We start from the raw sequence: 20,056 nt of genomic DNA, 5'->3' as shown, positions 1-20,056 counted from the left end.
ACTATCAGCAGATAGCTGTGCCTCACCTATCACTGGAGTGAAAAATAGAAGACATTAGATGAGACATCTTTCATCTTCCTGCCACCACCTTATGTGCCTTTCCCTTCCCTTCTCCTCTCTTCAAAGGCAACACCCCCATATGTGCTCTAGATCCCATTTTCTTGTATTCTACTCTATCTACCCCCTTTCTGGATCTTTTCCTCTTCTCTATTCCATCCTTTCCTTCAGCTTTTTCAAAAGAGCTCTCATGTCCAATTTTAAAAAAGAAGACAAAACAGCCTTATTAAAACATCCATCAGTAGGCGACTCATGAGATACCTTAAGGCACAGCCATACAATAGAATATTGAGCAGCTGTTAAAAGAAAAATCATTTACAGTTTAGCACCTTTGGTGGGGGAAGAGAGGAAGGGACAGAGGGAAAGACAATGTCACATTTTTATACTTTTCTGCATTATTCAATTTCCTAACCATTGTATCTATTTAAAAACAACAGTTACAAACACAAAAATGAAAACCAAAGACCCTCCTCCTCTTTGATAGCACATTCACCACTAGCTATTGTACTTTCTATTATGCTTTACAGAGAACTTTTTAGAGAGAATTGTCTCCACAAGTTGGCCATGTCTCACCTTCCTCTCTGCCCATTTTTTAAAAATTAAAGACATGAGGTATTTAAAATATTCTAAATATTCAAGTAAAGATAATAACATAACAGACACCAGAGAACCTACCACCCCGATGTAATATGTGAGTGCTGCAGCTACCAAGAAACTTAGAATAGGATCTACAACCAATTGAAACATCTCAATGCCAGAGAATAAATCATGATTTAATCATAAAGAAGACTGTCAACTGACAAACGCCTACCTGCATGTGAAATTTTGTCAAATCCCTCAAACCTCCTCCCACAAAAGGAAAGGCTAAAAGAACTATCGATTAACTGTATGTCCCCTGGCTACTTATCTCTAACCCAAAGACACAAGTAGTACTCCATACAGAAGCAATGTGCCCTATTAAAATGTTGATATAATTTCATGAAACTGTATATTAAAATTAGGAACATCTCTTGCTGTTTGAATTTGGCTTACTATGTGATAATGCAAATGCTCTCCTGAAAAATATGAATGCCCAAACCTACTCATGTAAATAAAGTTGGCTAAGTATTCACCAAGTATAAAAAATGATAAATTAAACATACCTATAGGCCAAGAGAAAGTAAGACATTTGATCACTTGAAAAAGATCAAGAATTCCAGTTGCCAGATTATACCTGGAAAGTTAGGAATCCTTGGCAAGGTTCCCCCTTCCTTTGCTCTTTTGTCCTTCATCTATAACTGGTCTCACCACCCAATTTTCTTTCTTCTCTTTCTAGCCCTTTTCCCTTATGTATATACAGTGCATGTATGTGTATAATATATAAAATTATTTTTCCCCTGAGCCCCCAATACTTCCCTTACCCACTTAATCACTCAAATGCCTCTTTGGACACTTGTATCAAAAGTTAAGGCAGGTACATCTAAGATACTCCACTGGTCTCACCCCTTTGGGAGCAAGGGAGAATGAAGAAAACAAGATACAAGGGAACGATCAGTCCAAAGGACTAATGGACCACAACTACCATGGCCTCCACCAGACTGAGTCCAGTACAACTAGATGGTGCCCGGCTACCACCACTGACTGCTCTGACAGGGATCACGATAGAGGGTCCCAGACAGAGCTGGAGAAAAATGTAGAAAATTCTCACTCACAAAAAAAGACTGGACTTACTGGCATGACAGAGACTGGAGAAACCCCAAGAGTGTGGCTCCCGGACACCCTTTTAGCTCAATAATGAAGTCACTACCGAGGTTCAGCCCTCAGTGAAAGATTAGACTGGTGTATAAAACAAAACAAGACTAAAGGGGCACACCAGTCCAGGGATAAGGACTAGAAGGCAGGAGGGGACAGGGAAGCTGGGAATAGGGAACCCAAGGTTGAGAATGGAAGAGTGTTGACATGTCATGGGATTGTTAACCAGTCATAAAACAGTTTGTGCACTAACTGTTTAATGAGAAACCAGTTTGCTCTGTAAATCTTCATCTAAAGTACAACTAAAAAAAAAGTTAAGGCAGGTAGAGGATTTATAAGATAGCTTGTGACTACAGAAGTACCCTCACCCCTGGCCCCATGTGAAACTAAGACTCACGGAAAGTCTCATTTGCAGCATGTGCTAATGAAGGTCAAGGCAAAACCCTCCAGATGCTACTGGTTTTCCAAACATTATTTCATACTTGTAATATGGTGCTTCCAATCATTATCAGTTTGTTTATATAAGTGATTGCCTTTTGAGTTTATAAAGAAAAACCTTTAATGTTGATTCATATTTCCTGGGTCTCTGAAATTTCTAAAAAATTCAGTATTCCTGGGTGGTGATAATCAATGATAATAATTTTTTAAAAAGTAAAAGGACACCACCAGCACCTCATAAAAGAAGAAATAAGCTCAGATACTAGGAGATGCTTGGGACACAATACCCTGCTTTTTTGCAGTGACTCTCAATGAGAGGTGGGTGTGGAAGGACGAAGAGGTACACATCAGCATCTCACCTGCAGAGCTTTACCAAGTGCTGGGTCATGCACCCATCTGCCATTCCACCCACAGCAGCAACATTTTATCTGTTTGATACTGAGCTTCTGTGTAAGATTTTGTCTGAAGAATAAATGAGCTCTATTGGGAAGGGGGGCGGGTGTAGGGGTAGGGATGTCCATTTTAACTAGTAAAGTTGAATGGTTAACAGCACTATCTTTATAGTCAGCCCATTCTCACACTCCTTTAACAACAGAGGATGATGACATTTGGCTATACTGAAGAGAAACATCCAGAAGTATGTAAAAGATGATTTATAAAATAAAGGATTGAAGGTAAAAAGCAATGAAAGGTCAAGATGGAGCTGACAATGATTAAAATTGTAAGTAAACTGGATATCAAATAGTGGACATCAAACAGACACTGGAATTTGCCTTCCACAAAGGCTCTATTGTGCTCAAAACTAAACCCAAACCCACAGCTATCAATTCCAACACATGGCAACCACGTGTGTTACAGAGCCGAATCACTCCATAGGGTTTTCTGGGCTGTAATCTTTACAGAAGTAGATTGCCAGGCCTTTCTTCTGAAGTGCCACTGGGTGGGTTCAAACTGCCAACCTTTGGGTTAGTAGCCGAGAGCAAGCTGTTTGTGCCACCCAGGGACCTTATGTGCTCAAGTATGATGGGATTAGAAGATAACAAGGCCAGATAACCACGCCTTCTCTGTGGATTCCACTGGAAGTAAAGCATTAAGTTCCAAGTTTCACTTACCCTGCTCCATGCATGTTTTCCACTTGATTAAGACTGGATTCAATCACAGAAGTCAAAGCATCAAATTCTTCGACATACAATGTTTTACACATGCTCCAGATTTTCTTAAGAGCAAGTAAAGCATAGAGTCGGATACTGAAATTGTGACTGAAACACCACTGCAGTACAACAATAAGGGCTTGCTTCAGAGTTAGTTTCTGAAAAGAAAGGGGAAATTCTTTAAATGTTAACATGGACCATTTCACTCTTGACTGAGAAACAGGTATACAGATGATGAAAGTGCTACGGGGGACTTACTTCACTGGCTTTGTGCTGGCGGGGCTTTCATTCTTCCTTCCTGGACAGAGTAGGTTCACTGACATCAACAATTTCCTCAAGGGAAAAAATACACCCCCAGCTCTTTCGTTTTCATTTTTAGTGCTGCAATATATCCCCACCCCCATACTTTGCTGCCTAGGTTAGCTGCCATTGAGTCAATTCTGACTCATGGTGACCCCACGTGTAGAGTACAACTGCTCTATAGGGTTTTCCAGGCTGTGAATTTTCAGAATCAGATCACCAGGCCTGTCTTCCAAGGCGCCTCTGAATGGGTTCTATCTACTAATCTTTTAACTAGTAGTGAAGTGCTTAGCCTTTGCACCAGAGGGTAAAGTGGAATTACTAGTCAGATACAGTCAATCTAAAGGTGAAATGGAGGGAGAATCACTTTTAAGAAGAGGGACAGAGAAGGGTGAGGGGTATACTGGATGTGTATCTGAGATAACCATTATGTGAATGACATATGATTAAGCATTTAATTCTATTCTAGAAGTTGAAAACCAAGCAGGTTAAACAAGACAACCAAAATATCATTAGAAGATAACTTCACAAATTAAAAAAGAGGCAAAAGTTATCTTCTAGCCCTTGACAGTTTTATGAACACAAATGTGGTATCTAAACATAATGACTACTACCTATACCATTAATTATGTCACCAAGTGCTACGCACAACATTTTATGAATCTTATCTGACTTCCCCCCATTCAGGGTCTTAGCTGATCTGGTCCCTGGCGTCCTCCTTTCCTGCCCTGTCTCCCTACCTTATTCTGTAGCCATCACTCTGACCTTCTGTACACTAAGACCATCCTCACCCTAAGGCCTGTGTATCTGCTGTTCCCTCTGTCTGGCCAGTCCTCCCCAGATCTCACGTGGCACGCTTACCCACGTCGTTCAGGTCTCTTTTCAAGAGTCACTTCCTTGGAAAAGCCTTTCCTGAACCCACTTTCTAAAATAGCCTACCTGCTCCAAGCATCCAATCTCTACCCCCTTATTCTGCTTTATTTTTCTTCAAAGCATTTGTCACTAACTGATAGCACAGTGTTTATTATCTCTCTCTCCCACTAGAATATAAGTTCCATGAGAGTAGAGACTGGTTTATTGCTAAATCCCTAGTGCCTAGAACAACTTCTGGCACATAAGACATGGAATAAACATTAGAGTGATGGAGGTGGAGAAAGAAAGACGTAAGGATAAAGAGAAGGAAGCAAAAAATCATAATGACTTCTTCCAAAGTACCCCATGCAGCAGGGGACTTGTGGCCAACTAAACTCACTACACATCTCATCTCCATGGTATCTGCTCATTACCCAAACACAAACTCTCTACTGCTTATCTCTGCTCTCATAGACTTATCCCCCAAAAATACATGTTTCATCTCCTCTGATCCAATTTCACACTGCTTTCCCCTCCTTTCTGAACTATGGTAAGTTCCTTAAACTCTCAGTAACATCTCTTTCCCACCTTCTCAAGTCAGAAGAGGGTCTGCACCCTTTTCAATCCTCAGCGTGGCTTCCAGACCATTACACTTCTCTACCATCACGTAAAAACAACTACCTAACATTCTAATTTCTATTTCTTCTCATTACAGTTATCTACCTGGTCAGGCTCCCTAACTCACCGAAGATTCTAGTAACTGGCTCTGTTGTCTTCCCCCTACTCCCTCCCTCTAATCCTCAATGTCAACACCCACTTCACTTGAGCCACCCACACCCATAGCCATATCCTAGGCCTTGTCATAAACTACTTTTTTTCTAAAATCATAAAATCAGATATCCCCATTTCTGACCACAACTACCTATCTATAAACTAGTTCCCAGTTACCCCTCTCTCTTTTCCTCATGCATCTTGACTCTCTGCTTTCTCACTTTTTATCAGCAGTCTTTCTCCTCTATAAGCTCCATCCCACCAGCCTTTAAACATGCTCAAGAACAGAATTACCTTCATCAGCTCCACAATCTCCAGCAGCTTCTACTTCCTCCCCGCTTCAAGGTCAAATTTCTTGAAGGATATAGCGATACTCGCTATCTCTACTTCCTTTCCCTTCTACTCAGGACATTATGATTTCTACCACTTCATAGCAGCAAAATTCACCAAAGTCACACATACAGCCTCCCCGTTACTAAATACTATGAACACGTGTAAGCCCTGTGTTTCTTGACCTTCCCAGGGCCCTAGACTCTCTTGACTTTTCTCTTCTTGAAAAGATGTCTCCCTATGACTTTTAGAACACCATGTTCTAATGGTTGTCCACCTAGCACTCTTGCTGTTTCTTCTCAGTCTCCTTTGTTAGCTCCTCTTCCTCTTCTGTCCATTAAGTGCTGGTGTTCCTATGGTTCTATCCTTAGCTTCCTTACTTTCTTAGGCTGCATACTCTCTGTGGGTGATCTCACTCATTCCCATGGCTTCAATTACCATCTATTCAGGGTTCCCAAATGTGTGGGATACAGCACTTTTCTTTAGTTGAAATTTTTTGTTGAGATAATTGTACATTCACATGTGGTTTTAAGAAACGATACAGAACAATACCAACAATGACCAAAAAACAAGTGTATGGTCACTTGTGTACGTATACAGGTATATATGTGTACAGGTAGGTACAGGTGCATATATATGTGTGCACAGACAGAAACATCTGTAAGTACAGATATGTGTGTACAGGCACATATATTCATAGAAGGCACAATTACAGATACTTCTCAGACATAACCAAACACCTTGCCAGATTGGTTTTTTAGGTCTGAAGGCTTAGTCTCATGGGACAACTCAGTCAACTGGCATAATATAGTTCACCAAGTTCATGTTCTGCCTCCTACTGAAGTGAGTAGGGCTCTTAAAGGCTTGTGAACAGCCATCTAAGATACAATTATTGGTCTCTACTCATTAGGAGCAAAAGCGTAAGAAGAAAAGCAAAGTCTCAGAGAAGGAACTAGTCTACAGGGCTAACAGCCTATATGAGCCATGGCCTCATCTACCCTGAGACTAGAAGGACTAGAGGGTGCCCAACTACTGCTACCGACCATTCTGATCAGGGCCACAATAGATGGACCCTGATACAAGGGGAGAAAAAAACAGAACTCAAATTCTTAGAAAGTCCAGACTTACTGGACCAGTTGAAACCAGAGGACTTCCTGAAACTATGACCCTGAGATACTCTTTAAACCCTGAACCAGAACTATCCTGAGATCACCTTTTAGTGAAATAACAGAATGGCATACAAAATAAAGGACATTACCCCAAAGGACAGTGGCCTACTAAAAAACCATCTATGTGAGACCAAAAGGTCAACAATTACTCTAAAGCAAAGATGAGAAGATAAGGGGACAGGGAAACTAGAGTACCAAAAACAACCAACCCAGAACACAATTAAAGAGAATGTTGAAACATTGCAAAAAATGTAACTAATGTTACAATTTGTATAGAAATTGTGAAGTGGGTACCTAATTTGCTATGCAAACTTTCACCAAAAACACAAAAAATTATTAAAAAAAAAGAAAAGAAATAATACAGAAATCCCTTGTATACTTTGCTCAGTTTCCCCCAATGGTAATATTTTGCAAAATTACAGTACAATATCGCAACCAGGACACTGACACTGATACAATACAATGATCTTATTCAGATTCCCCTCAGTTTTACTTGTATTCATTGTGTGTGCGTGTATTATGTTCTATACAATTTTGTCACTTGCATAGGTTCATGTATCTACCACCACAATCAAGATACTGAGCAGTTCCAACACCCAGGGATCCCTCATGTTGCCCTTTAATAAACACATCCACTTCCCTCCTGTCTCCCCCTACCCTACAGCCACTTTTTATACCCCCTCTCTTGTTCATTTATTTTTCAATCCTTTATTTATATCAGTATGGATTCACGTATAATTATTTTATATTTTACGCTGTAATCCAATTGTTGCTGTTAGTTGCCACCAAGTTGGCTCCAGTTCATGGCGACCTTATGTATAACAGAACGAAACATTTGTTGCTGGGTCTTGTGCATCATCATTGGCATGTTTGAGTTGACTGTTGTAGCTGTCCTGTCAGTCAATCTCATTGAGGGTTGCCGTCATTTTCACTGACCCTCTCCTTTACCAAACATGATGTCCTTTTCTAGCAACTGGTCTTTCCTGATGACACATCCAAAGTAAGCAAGCCGAAGTCTTGCCATCCTCACTTCTGAAGAGCATTCTGGTTGCATTTTTTCTAAAACTGACTTGTTCATTCCTCTGTTGATCCATGGTGTATACTCAATATTCTTCCACAATTCAAATGCATCAAGTCTTCTTCTGTCTTCCTTTTTCACTGTCCAGCTTTTACATGCATGAGGTGACTGAAAAGACCATGGGTTAGGTCAGGCAAACCTCAGTCATCAAAGTGACATCTTTTTAAAACTTTCAAGAGGTCTTTTGCAGGAGATTTGCCCAATGCAGTATGTCATCTGATTTCCTGACTGCTGCTTCCCTGGACATTGATTGTTGATCCAAGTAGAATGAAATCATTGACAACTTCAATTTCGTCTTCATTTATCACGACACTGTTTATCAATCCAGTTTGTATTTTTCTTTTCTTCACGTCCAGGTGTAATCCATAATTAAGGTGTTTGACCTTCATCTGTAAGTGCTTCAAGCTGTCTTCACTTTGGGCAAGCAAGGTTGTGTCATTTGCATAGCACAGGCTGTTAATCAGTCTTCCTCTAATCCTGATGCCGTTCTTCATACAGTCCAGCTTCCCAGATTATTTATTCAGATACAGATTGAATAAGTAAGGTGAAAGTATACAAATCTGCTGCACACCTTTTCCAATTCTGAACCATACAGTATCCCCTTGTTCTGTTTGATATGCCTCTTGATCCATGTACAGGTTCCACATGAGCACAATTAAGTATTGTAGAATTCCCATTCTTTGTAATGTTATCCATAATTTTTTATAATCCACACATTTTAATGGCTTTGCATAGTCAACAAAACACAGGTAAACATCTTTCTAGTATTTTCTGTTTTTGGCCAAGATCCATCTGACATCAGCAATTATATCCCTCATTCCACATCCTCTTCTAAATCCAACTTGAACTTCTGGCAGTTTCCTGTTAATGTATGGCTGCAGTCTTTTTTTAACTATCTTCAGCAAAATTTTGCTAGCATGTGATAATAAACATCATTGTTCGATAATTTCAACATTCACTTTGATCACCTTTCTTTGGAATGGGCTAGTCTTTATCTTGTTGCTCAAATTGTTCCTCTGTCCCTCTGACATATGTCCATCAAAAAAAAAAAAAATTTTTTTTAACACTTCCTTACTTTCTGGCACTACAAGATGCTCCACGTTCATATTGTATATTTCCTGCTCCAGTCATAGTATCAGCCACTTCTCTTAGGAGCCCTGGTTGCTTTTGTTGGAGAATGGTATTAGAATCAAGATCTAGGAGCTAGGTGTATATTACTTTTAAGTAAAACAAAAACAAACAGACAAATAGAATCCACTAAATTCTCAATAAGGAGTACAATTCTCCTATGGATCCTATGCTCAAACATGTTGGTACTGCCAGTGATCACTCACCTAGCTAGGGTGAAGATATAACACTTTAGGGGCTTAAACAATGCTTCTACTTATATAGCAGTCTAAACTGCTGCTGCTGAATAGTAAGAATGCTATCTTCAATGTATTCTCTGTCAAGATTTATATTCCACTGAAAAACTGTCAGAACAATACAAGACTATGAGCCTGGTTAAGAAAGATTTTTTTTTCTTTTATTTTAGCTTCTATAGAACATTTAGTGCTTTGACCTCTGTCCTGTTTGACAATGGTTTTGAATCCCTATCTCATTACTTAGTACAGATTGTACACACAGGCTAAGTAACACACTTTGATGAAAATAGAAATTCTTAAAAGACTGTTGCCGAGAAGTCTTCAAGCAAAAGTATGTTCATCTAAGTAACAATGTACTTTAAAATCAGAAATGGAAAGACTGACAAAGTAAATTAGTTTAGCCTTAGGTATCCCAATTTAGATTTTTTTTTAAAAAGGTGTTCAAATTGCAGTTATTCCATTTGTTATCAGCCTGTTTTTTTTGTTTGTTTGTTTTGTTTGGGGTGGGGGGATGCTTTGAAAAGAAAAAACTACACCTAAAACATGTAATTCAGCACATATAAAAGAGGCTTAATGGAAAAATAACGTTTTTTATACCAGATCTAACATAAGCATCTTCTAAAATGAATTAATTTTCAGAATTTGCCTATTTTAATTTTTAAAATTTTGTTGTTTTTGAGAATATTCACAGCAAAACATACACCAACAGTTTCTACATGTACAATTTAGTGGCACTGATTACATTCTTTTAGTTGTGCAACCATTCTCACCATCCTTTTCTGACTTGTTCCTCCTTCATTAACATAAACTCACTGTCCCCTATGGTTCCTATCTAATCTTTCCAAGTTGCTGTTGTTAATTTGATCCCATATAGTTCTTAAAAGAGCATAATGCTCAAGGCAGACTTTTTTTTTTTATTACTTAACTAAACTACTGTTTGGTTTTAAGATGATTTCAAGGGATATTTTTGGTTTAAGGTTTGAAGATTATCTCAGGACAATAGTTTCAGGGTTTCATCTACACTCCATGACTCCAGAAAGTCTGGAGTCTGTAAGAATTTTAAATTCTCTTCTGCATTTTCCCCCTTTTGATCAGAATTCTTCTATGGAATCTTTGATCAAAATGTTCACTAATGGTAGCCAGGCACCATCCAGTTCTGGTCTCATGGCAAAGAAGGCAATTGTTCATGGAGGCAATTAGCCAAATATTCCATTTCCTCCTCCTATTCTTGACTCTCCTTCTTCTTCTGTTGTTCCAGGTGAATAAATAGAGACCAATTGTTGTGCCTTGGATGGCTGCTTGCAAGCTTTTAAGACCACAGACACTACAAAACAAACTAAGAGGTAAAACAGAAGCACTAACACACCATTAGGCTAATTAACTGGGATGTTCCATTAAACCATGACCTAAACCTCCAAACCAAGAAACCAAATCCCATGAGATGTTTGGCTGTATGTAAGCAGCCTCAGTAGCTCCTTTTTTTTTTTTTTGGTCGTTGTAAATATATCTATCGCACAACTCTTGCCAATTCAGCTTTTTACAGGTGTACAACTTATTGCAGCAATTACAATAATTGGCTGTACAATGCTACCCTTACTCAATGCGACTTTTCCATTACCATTAACTCTCCTTTTCCCCCTCCCCCCCTGCCACTGGTAACCACTAATAAACTTTGGACTCTATACATTTGCCTGTTCTTGTCTTTTTATATAAGTGAGGTCATACAGTATTTGTCCTTTTGTGATTGGCTTATTTTGCTCAGCATGTCTTCAAGCTCCATCCATATGGTAGCATGTATGAACACTTCATTTTTCCTACTGGCTGAGTAGTATTCCATTGTATGTATATACCACATTTTCTTTATCCATTCATCTGCTGATGGGCATTTAGGCTGTTTCCAGCTTTTGGCTATTGTGAATAGTGCTGCAGTGAACACTGGTGTACAAGTCTCCTTTTGAGTCTCTGCTTTCAAGTCTGTTGGGTATATATCTAGGAATGGAATTGCTGGGTCATATGTAGTTCTATTTTTAGGTACTGCCACACTGTTTTCCACAACAGCCGTACCATTCTGCATTCCCACTAGCAATGGATAAAGGTTCCAATTTTCCTACATCCTCATCAACATTTGTTATTTTCTGGTTTTTTGTTTGTTCGTTTGTTTGTTTAATCTTAGCCATCCTAGTGGGAATAAAATGGTATCTCACTGTGGTTTTGATTTGCATCTCTCTGATGGCTAATAACACTGAGCATCTTTTCATGTGTTTGGTGGCCATTTGAATGTCCTCTTTGGTGAAACATCTATTCAACTCCTTTGCCCATTTTATGATTGGGTTGTCTTTTTGTTGTTAAGTTGTTTAAGTTTTATATATATTTTGGTTATTAGGTTCTTGTTGGATACATGGTTCCTGAAGATATTCTTCCAGTTGGTAGCTTGTCTTTCACTTTTTTGGTAAAGTCTTTTGATGAACAAAAGTTTTAAATTTTTACGAGGTCCCATTTATTTTGTATTTTGCTTTTTGTACTTTTGTTATTGTATTAGATAATCCATTGTTAAAAGCTAGGCCTGACAGTGTTGCCCGTTTGTTCTTCTGAGAATTTTATGGTTTTAGTCTGCACATTTAGGTCCTTCATCCATTTTAAATTTGTTTTTGTGTATGGTGTGAAGCACGGGTCCTGTTTCATTTTTCCGCATGTGGAAATCCAATTTTCCCAGCATGACTTATTTTAGAGACTCTTCTTTCCCCGTCAAATGGACTTGGCACCCTTATCAAAAATTGTTGACCACAGATGTGTGGGTTATTTCTGGACTGTCAATTCTATTCCATTGGTCTATGTGTCTATTGTTATACCAGTACCAGGCTATGTTGATTACTATCGCTGTACAGTATATTTTATAATCAGAAAGTGTGAGTCCTCCTACTTTTTCTCTTTCAACATTGTCTTAGCTATCTGGGGCCTCTTGCCATTCCATGTAAGTTGAGGATTGTTTTTTTTCTATTTCTGTAAAGAAGGCTGTTGGAATTTTGATCGAGATTGCGCTGTATCTATAGATTGCTTTGGGTAGTACTGACATCTTAACAATATTAAGTCTTCCAATCCATGAACATAGAACATCTTTCCATTTATTTAATCTTCTTTAATCTCTTTCAGCAGTGTTTTACAGTTTTCACTGTATAAGTCCTTCATGTCCCTGGTTAGACTTTTTCCTAGGTATTTTATTCTCTTAGATGCTATTGTAAATGGAATTGTTTCCCTAATTTCCCTTTCAGATTTCTCATTGCTGGTATACAGAAACCCAACTGATTTTTGTTTGTTGACCTTGTACGCTGCAACTTTGCTAAATTTCTCTATTACCTCTAGAAGTCTTATGGACTCTTTGGGATTTTCTATACATAGGATTTGTCTATTTTTGAGCTATTTCATCAAAACTACAATATTAATTTCTTGTCTGTTTTACCTCTCTCAATAGATTGTAAGCAAATCTTTTTTCTGTATGTATTTAAAATAGAAAGATAAGATTTGATAAAATACTAATAATAGTTTGCCATACTTCACTGAATCTAAGACACTGATGCTAGAGCGCTCCTGATCTTACCAGAAGGTGTCAACAGAAGTTTTCATGTTAATTAGGACACAACTGGAGCCCTGGTGGCGAAGCAGTTAAGAGCTCAGGCTGCTAACCAAAAGTTCGGCAGTTCGAAACCCTATCAGGCAGTTATACTCTGTCCTATAGCGTTGCTACGAGTCGGAATTGACTCAACGGCACACAACAATAACAGGACATAACTGCCATCTGGCTGGCAGACAGTGTGAACACCATCACCTTTAAGATGCATCATGATTTTAGAGGTTATAGTGTGTGTGTGGGCGGGGGGAGAGTCTGTCTTAGAATTGATGCAACAGATTAACAACAAATTGGACTGTACCATTGTTTATAGAGCACTGAAAAATTCTAGGAAACCTTTCCCTCCTATATGTCACTATCAACACTTAACAATACTTCTCATTTAATATTAAGTTTTCTTCTATAGTCTATAGCATATCAGTACATTCTTCTCTATAGATTGAATAATACAGAATCTTCCTCTAAATCTTACTGGCAGGTTCTCCTAAATTCTTTACAGTTGCCGCAGTAATTGAATAGAATTAATTCTGCTTATCTGTGTCATAAACCACTAAGGAAATTGCTCTACACCTGAGAAAGATAAAAAAATCTGGGATTCGCACCCCAAATGATGACAGTCATTTTGTATCAACCTTCAATTACCCAAGAGCTTTTAATACTCTGACCTTAAGTTTTTTTACACAAGCATTTATTAAGTAACTATCAGTTAGTCAAGGAACAGGTATATATAAAAAGGGAAGTCCTATTTAACGAATTCTAAGTAAATGCCTTTATCTATACCCATAGAAAATACCCATTAGTTTATAAATTTAGCAGTACTCAGGCATAATCCAGTGTTTATGTATGTGTATAGGCACATATCTACATACCTTACTGTGTATTTTTGTTTAAGTATGTGTGTACATTAGGCAGAAAACCAAAGCGAAGGGGAGAAATTACAAAAAAGACAAAGAATATATTTTAAAAAATTAGTACAAGCAGGTAAAAATACAATTTCTGAAAATTGTTTACACTCTTCTTAAAAATAATTTGTACTCACCTTTTCTGGAATATCTTGAATAATGATGTCCAAATGTGACAAAACTGATAAAAATGTACAAATGCTTGTTTTAAATTTTTCTTCACCCTGAAAACACAAATAACCAAATAAGCCAAGATAAACAAATATCCATCCCAGGCTTATTATAAGCACATGTGAGGGCCTGTGCTGGACCCTGGAGGTGCACAGGAGGGGAGGCAGTCTCTCCCCTCAAGCAGCCTATGGCCTGGTTGCGAATACAGGATTAAAAGCAAAAAAGAAAAAAAAAAAAGGAAAGTAACTTCCGAAAGTCTAATGCCAATTCACACAACAATCAGCACACAGCAATAATACAAGGCATTAGATAATATAGCTGTAAAGTGAGTAGTAGTGCCAAGGGCATGCCTGCCTCAGGATGGGAAAGACTGGCCTGGAGGAGAGGCCACAGAGGAGCAGGAATGAGAGAATAGACGGTTACAGGGGAAAGGTGAATAAACTGAACAAAGACACGGAGGTAAATGTAAGGGAATGGCAGCAAAAGGTGAAGAGACCAGCTTGGCAGGGGGATGACTGAGATAAGGCTCACAGGTTGAATGGGATCATATTGTAGAAGACTTTTAAAAAGTCACGCTGAAAACTATATAAGAGTTTTAAACTGGAATTTAAAAACTTTCTCAATGATATCGATTAGGAATAACACATTATTTTTGTGATAATAAACTAAGGGATGCCGACAGACTCAGAAGGAGACAATAAGCAGAAAGGCCAGTTCAGAAACTGCTCCAAGAGGAAGTATGAGATGATTTATTCATTTAGCAAATACTTATTGAACGTCCTCTCTGTGAAAGCTGGTCTGCAATGGATGGAAAGAGTGGGCTGGGGAGGATGTGAAAAATGGAATTATGGAATATAGATACCTCTTACAGGAAGTCTGGCTGTGAAATGGTAGACAGACAGTGAGTGAGTGAGTGGGTGGTTATGAAGAGATGGATGAGAAGATCTGTGTAAATATCCATAACAATCGATGAGAACTGAGCATGTTTAAAAGCCAATGGAAACCATTTGGTTAAGAAGGAGAGACTGAGTATAGAAGAAAGACTAAAAGCAAAAGGTTCCTACAAAGGCAGAAGGAATTGGAGCCATAATTACTATTAAATAGGGAAAAATTCAGGTTCTCTGTTGTATAGTGTCATTATAAGTCAGAATCACTTGATGGCAACAGGTTTTTTTTTTTTTTTATGGTAAAAGAAGGGAAGAAGTCTAGTGTGGATACAGACATAGGTGGATTTGTATGACTGCTATTGACAAGATAATGTTATTCCTATGTGCTGGCTTTTACATTCTCTGAAAAATAAAAGGTAAGTTCATCTGCTGCAGAATAAAGCAGTGCATGTGTGCCCCTTTTTTGGTATCTATCCTGAATCCGCTTTCAAGTTTAGAGAATTCTCCTACTTTATGAGCTTGTGGGAAGCTGAAAATTCCAGATACACATTTACTCAGCCTCCCTTGCCGCTAACCAGAAGGCACAAGGCCTGAGATCCAGAGACATCCACCCGAAATTCTGAATCGAAAACCCATAATATGAAGCAGCAGAGCCCACAGATGGCACATCTCCTGCCGGAGGCAGAGGCAGCAATAATACCTAGTTTGCTGAGGCTGAAGCACTGCTGTGATAGCACCCTGCATCCAGTGCTGGTAGCAGTGATGTCCAGCTTCACGGCATGACTGTGGCTGCCGTTCTGGAAGCGGCTGAGCCTCCCTTGTTCCTGCCTATTTTCTAAGTCTGATTCTGTTGCTTTCCTGGCATTCTGTGAGCTATCTAATATCCTCACCCCACCCCACCACACCCTACCCTCTGTTTTGTAAGTCTCGTTTTATTTCAGCCAGCAAAAGTTGTTTTGGTTGCTTATAATTAAAAAACCTGAATGATTATCTATAGGAAAAAATGGAGGTTTAAAAAAGGAATAAACAAGGTCTGAAAAGTTCTTTATGAAAAGGAAAAGACTGAGATAAGCAGAAAAACAAAATAGAATTGCCAGTGTTACTGGAACACATGAAAGTCAGGAAGTTTTAGATGTATGCTGAAAACAATTTGTTCTTTTGTGAGGATTTCGGAAGCAGTCCTTACTCACTTGAGAACAGGCTGTGCGAAAGCAGAGAGTAAGGTGCATCTACAGTTGAAATGATGGGGAAAAACTAGATTAACAAAGCAATATCTGAGAAGCAATTCAAGGAAAAGTGACAGACTATTATTCTTAATTAAATGGACATGGAAGAGGAGGTATCTTCTAATGGTGAAAAAGAATGTGGCTTTTGAAATTAAACAGACATTTCAGTTAAAGCTTTATCATTTTCTTAATGGTGTGACAAATCACCCTGAACTTTAGTTTTTTCGTAAGTAAAATGTAAAAACTCCAACCAGTCTTTCATGACTACTGTGAGGATGCTGTTGTTGCTGCTTATTGAAACATCCAGGTTTCAAGCTAGGAGACTGGGAGAATTAACAATATCAAAAGGGGAGCCAATCTTATAGGAAGATACTATATTACAGTTTAGCTTTATACATGATTAAGTTTGCAGTGACTGCGACAATGTCGAATGGGCAGCTGGAGATGCAGCGAAGCAGCACAGACAGGGTTGACAATGCAAAGATTTACAGAGACTCAGAGTACAGAAGTCCCCTAAGGGAGTGTATGAAGAGAAGCACAAGGCACTATATAACAATTGATACCATAAGGCCAAGCATAAGAGTTGAGACAAAGAAAGGAAATACATGAAGTAATCTGCATAATAGGAAGAGAACAATGATAGCACACAGTAGCGCAATAATCGCTGCAGAGAAAGTAACCGCCAATGTGAAAGGTTGCCAGGGTGGTAAGTAGAATGAAGAAAGGAAAAATGAAGGCACTAGCTGGAGATAAAATTCTCAATACATGATTTCTGAAAATGTAGTGGACTTCAGTGGCTGCAGGACAGCAAGGAGGAAGGCAAAGATCACTCATTATAGAAGCTGAATAGTAAACAGAAGAGACTGAGACAATGGCTGGGTGGAGGAAAAGTCAACAGAAAAAAGACTGGAGATATTGGAGACAGGAAAGAATTCAGATAGCAAATTCCCAAAAGGAAATACACTGAGGACACAGGTAGGAGGGGTAGACCTGAAAAGGAGAACTACTCTTTCTCCTGAAAAGGAGAAAAACAAAAAGAGATACTTTAAAGAGGGTACCTCCGTTTTCACATAATAGAAGGCAAGATCATTTATTAAGAAAATGAAGGGTGAATTTAGGAATCGGAAGGTAACATTCAAAGTAAGCACTTAACAAACGTTGTCAAAAAACAGTTAGTTGTTAGGAAGCCTACAATTATAACTACCATTAATCTTAGCATCAACTACTCAAAAATTATTTTAAACATAAAAAATTTGGGGGAGGGGAGATTTAGAGGAGTGGGTAGCAGAACAGATGAAAGAAGAGTGGAAATGAATTAATAAATGTTTTCATCTGGATGATAGGGGTTCACTACTATTCTATTTTGGCTACATTTGAAATTTTCCTACTAAAAAGTTTTTTAAAATGTAAGGAACGCATTTTTTATCACTCTTACTACTAAGAACAAATAAGAATACAAAAGGCAGTTGAATTTCCCTTATTTTTTAATAATAACAAAATTCTTCCCCATCTTTATTTCTTTGGAACTGATCAGTTCTCAAATGAAAACTCTGATACACTAAATTCAAGGATTTCTTTCTCATACAGTAACTCAGGCTTCACAAAATGGAATTTATGATGCCAGATAGGACACAGATAGTGAAAACTAGGTGAAACAATTGCCTAGCAGAGTCAAAATCTTTTTTAATTGACAAAAAATATGAAAAAACCTCCTTTACTTACGTAAGAAAAACAATCCCAGAATTTTGGAAGAAATTGAGGGAATTTATGAAGAATCAATATAATAATCCATTCTATGAAATATTTTATGGATGCTTGATTATTGATAAAAGCAGCCTGGAAAATCTTGTCAATAATTCCACTCAAGAAATTCTGAGGAAAATGAAGTTCACAAATTAAACTTTTTGTTATAGTTATTAATTTAAAAAAAATTTAAAGGTTACAGTTTTAACACAAGCACCTTTTTTATCATTTATTTTCTTGTGGAAAAAATACATATAACATAAAGGCTGCCATTTTAACCACTTTTTACTATACAACTCAGTTTGATTAATTACATTCAGAATGTTGTACAACCACAACCCTTTACGATGTTGAGGAATTTCCCTTTATTCCCAGTTTGTTGTTTTTTAACATGAAAGGGTGTTGAATTGTGTCAAATGCCTTTTCTGCATCGATTGAGATGATCATGTGGTTTTTCTCCTTTGTTCTATTAAAGTGGTACATAACAAAGTTTTTTTAATGTTTAACCACTCTTGCATTCCTAGAATAAATCCCACATGATCATGGTGTTTAATCCTTTTAATATGCTGTTGGATTTGGTTTGCCAGTACTTTGCTGAGGATTTTTACATCTATATTCATAAGGTATACTAGTCTGTAGTTTTCTTTATCTGGCTTTGATATCAAGGTAAAGTTGGCCTCACAGAATAAGTTAGGAAGCGCTCTTCTATATTTTGGAAGAGTTTAAGCAGAATTGGTGTTAATTACTCTTTAACGTTTGGTAGAATTTCCTAGTAAAGCCATCTGGCCAAGGACTTTTGAGATTTTTGATTACTGATTCAAATTCTTCACTTGTTATAGGGCTGTTCAGGTTTTCTGTTTTCATCTTGAATCAGATTAGGATATCAGAATTGTCTAGGAATTTGTCCATTTCATCGAGAGTATATGCTGGCACATAGTTGCTCATAGTATTCTTACGATCCTTTTATTTCTATAGGGTTGGTAGTTATGTCCCCTATTCATTTTTTGTTTCAATTATTTGTCTTCTCTTTTTTTCTTTGTTAGTCTAGCTAAAGATTTGTCAGTTTGAATGATCTCTTCAAAGAGCCAACCTTGGTTTGTTGATTCTATTGTTTTGCTCTTCTCTATTTCATTTATTCCACTCTAATCTTTATTATTCCCTTCCTTCTGTTAGCTTTGAGTTTAGTTTGCTCTTCTTTTTCTGGTTCCTCAAGATGTAAAGTTAGGTTATTGACTTATTTATTCCTTTTCAATATAGCATTTATGGCTATAAAATTCCCTCCAAGCACTGCCTTTGTTGCATCCTGTAAGTTTTGGTGTATTGTACTTCCATTTTCATTCATCTGTAAGTATTTTCTAATCTCCCTTGTGATATCTTCTTTGACCCATTAGTTTAACACTGTGTTGTTTAATTTCCACATAGGTGTGCATTTTCCCATTTGCTTTCTTCTATTAAAGTCTGGTTTCATTCTACTGTGGTTAAAGAAGATTCTTCATATGATTTCAAACTTTTTAAATTTATTGAGCCTTATTTTGTGACTTAACGTATGGTCTATTCTGGAGAATGTTCCATGTGCATTTGATAAAAGTATATTCTGCTACTGGGGTATTATATATGTCTGTTACATCTACTTGGTTATACTGTTGTTCCGATCTATTTCCTCGTTGATCTTCTGTCTAGATGTTCTATCCATTACTGAAAGTGGTACAATGAAGTCTCCAACTATTATTGTAGAACTATTTCTCCCTTTAGTTCTGTCAGTGTTTGCTTCACTTACTTTGGAGCATACGTCTTCTTGATGAATTAGCCATTTTATCAATATACAATGTTTTTCTTTGTCTCTTTAACAGTTTTTGATTTAAAGTCTGCTTTGCCTGATAATAGTATAGCCACACCGGCTCTCTTTTGGTTGCTATTTGCATGGATTTTTTTCCCCATATTTTCACTTTCAACCTATTTGTGTTTTGAATCTAAAGTGATCCTCTTGTAGACAGTATGTAATTGAATCATGTGAATCTAAAGTGATCCTCTTGTAGACAGTATGTAATTGAATCATGTTTTGTTTTTTTTTTTAAATCCATCTGACAATCTCTGCTTTTTAATTGGAGAGTTTAATCCATTTATATTTAAAATAATTACTGATAAAGACTTATTCTGACACTTTGCAATTTGTTTTTTGTTATGTCTTAAACCTTTTCTGTCCTGCATTTCTTCCATAACTGCCTCCTTTTGTGTTTAGCTGATTTTTTGGGTAGTGAACC

General features: G+C 37.6%; 1 protein-coding gene across 4 annotated transcripts in view; it reads right to left on the bottom strand.

Annotated features, from left to right (window-relative positions):
- TARBP1 (TAR (HIV-1) RNA binding protein 1) overlaps positions 1-20,056 on the bottom strand; it is a 92,653-nt gene that overhangs the window by 11,510 nt on the left and 61,087 nt on the right. For 3 of the 4 annotated variants that reach the window (XR_002823476.1, XM_023728018.1, XM_023728020.1), the window contains exons 22-24: positions 17,775-17,924; positions 13,906-13,992; positions 3,339-3,535 (exon numbers count right to left, since the gene is read on the bottom strand). Coding sequence is in view for 3 of the 4 variants with exons in the window: in XM_023728018.1 (XP_023583786.1) it covers positions 3,339-3,535; positions 13,906-13,992; positions 17,775-17,924 (434 nt within the window). In the remaining variant the exon portion in view is untranslated. The remainder of the gene's footprint in view (positions 1-3,338; positions 3,536-13,905; positions 13,993-17,774; positions 17,925-20,056) is intronic. The other variant, XM_023728019.1, reaches the window with a different exon arrangement.

The sequence above is a fragment of the Trichechus manatus genome, unplaced genomic scaffold (genome assembly GCF_000243295.1).
Source record: "Trichechus manatus latirostris isolate Lorelei unplaced genomic scaffold, TriManLat1.0 scaffold00021, whole genome shotgun sequence".
NCBI classification, from domain to species: Eukaryota; Metazoa; Chordata; class Mammalia; order Sirenia; family Trichechidae; genus Trichechus; species Trichechus manatus.
This window is presented reverse-complemented; position numbering and strand designations above follow the sequence as displayed.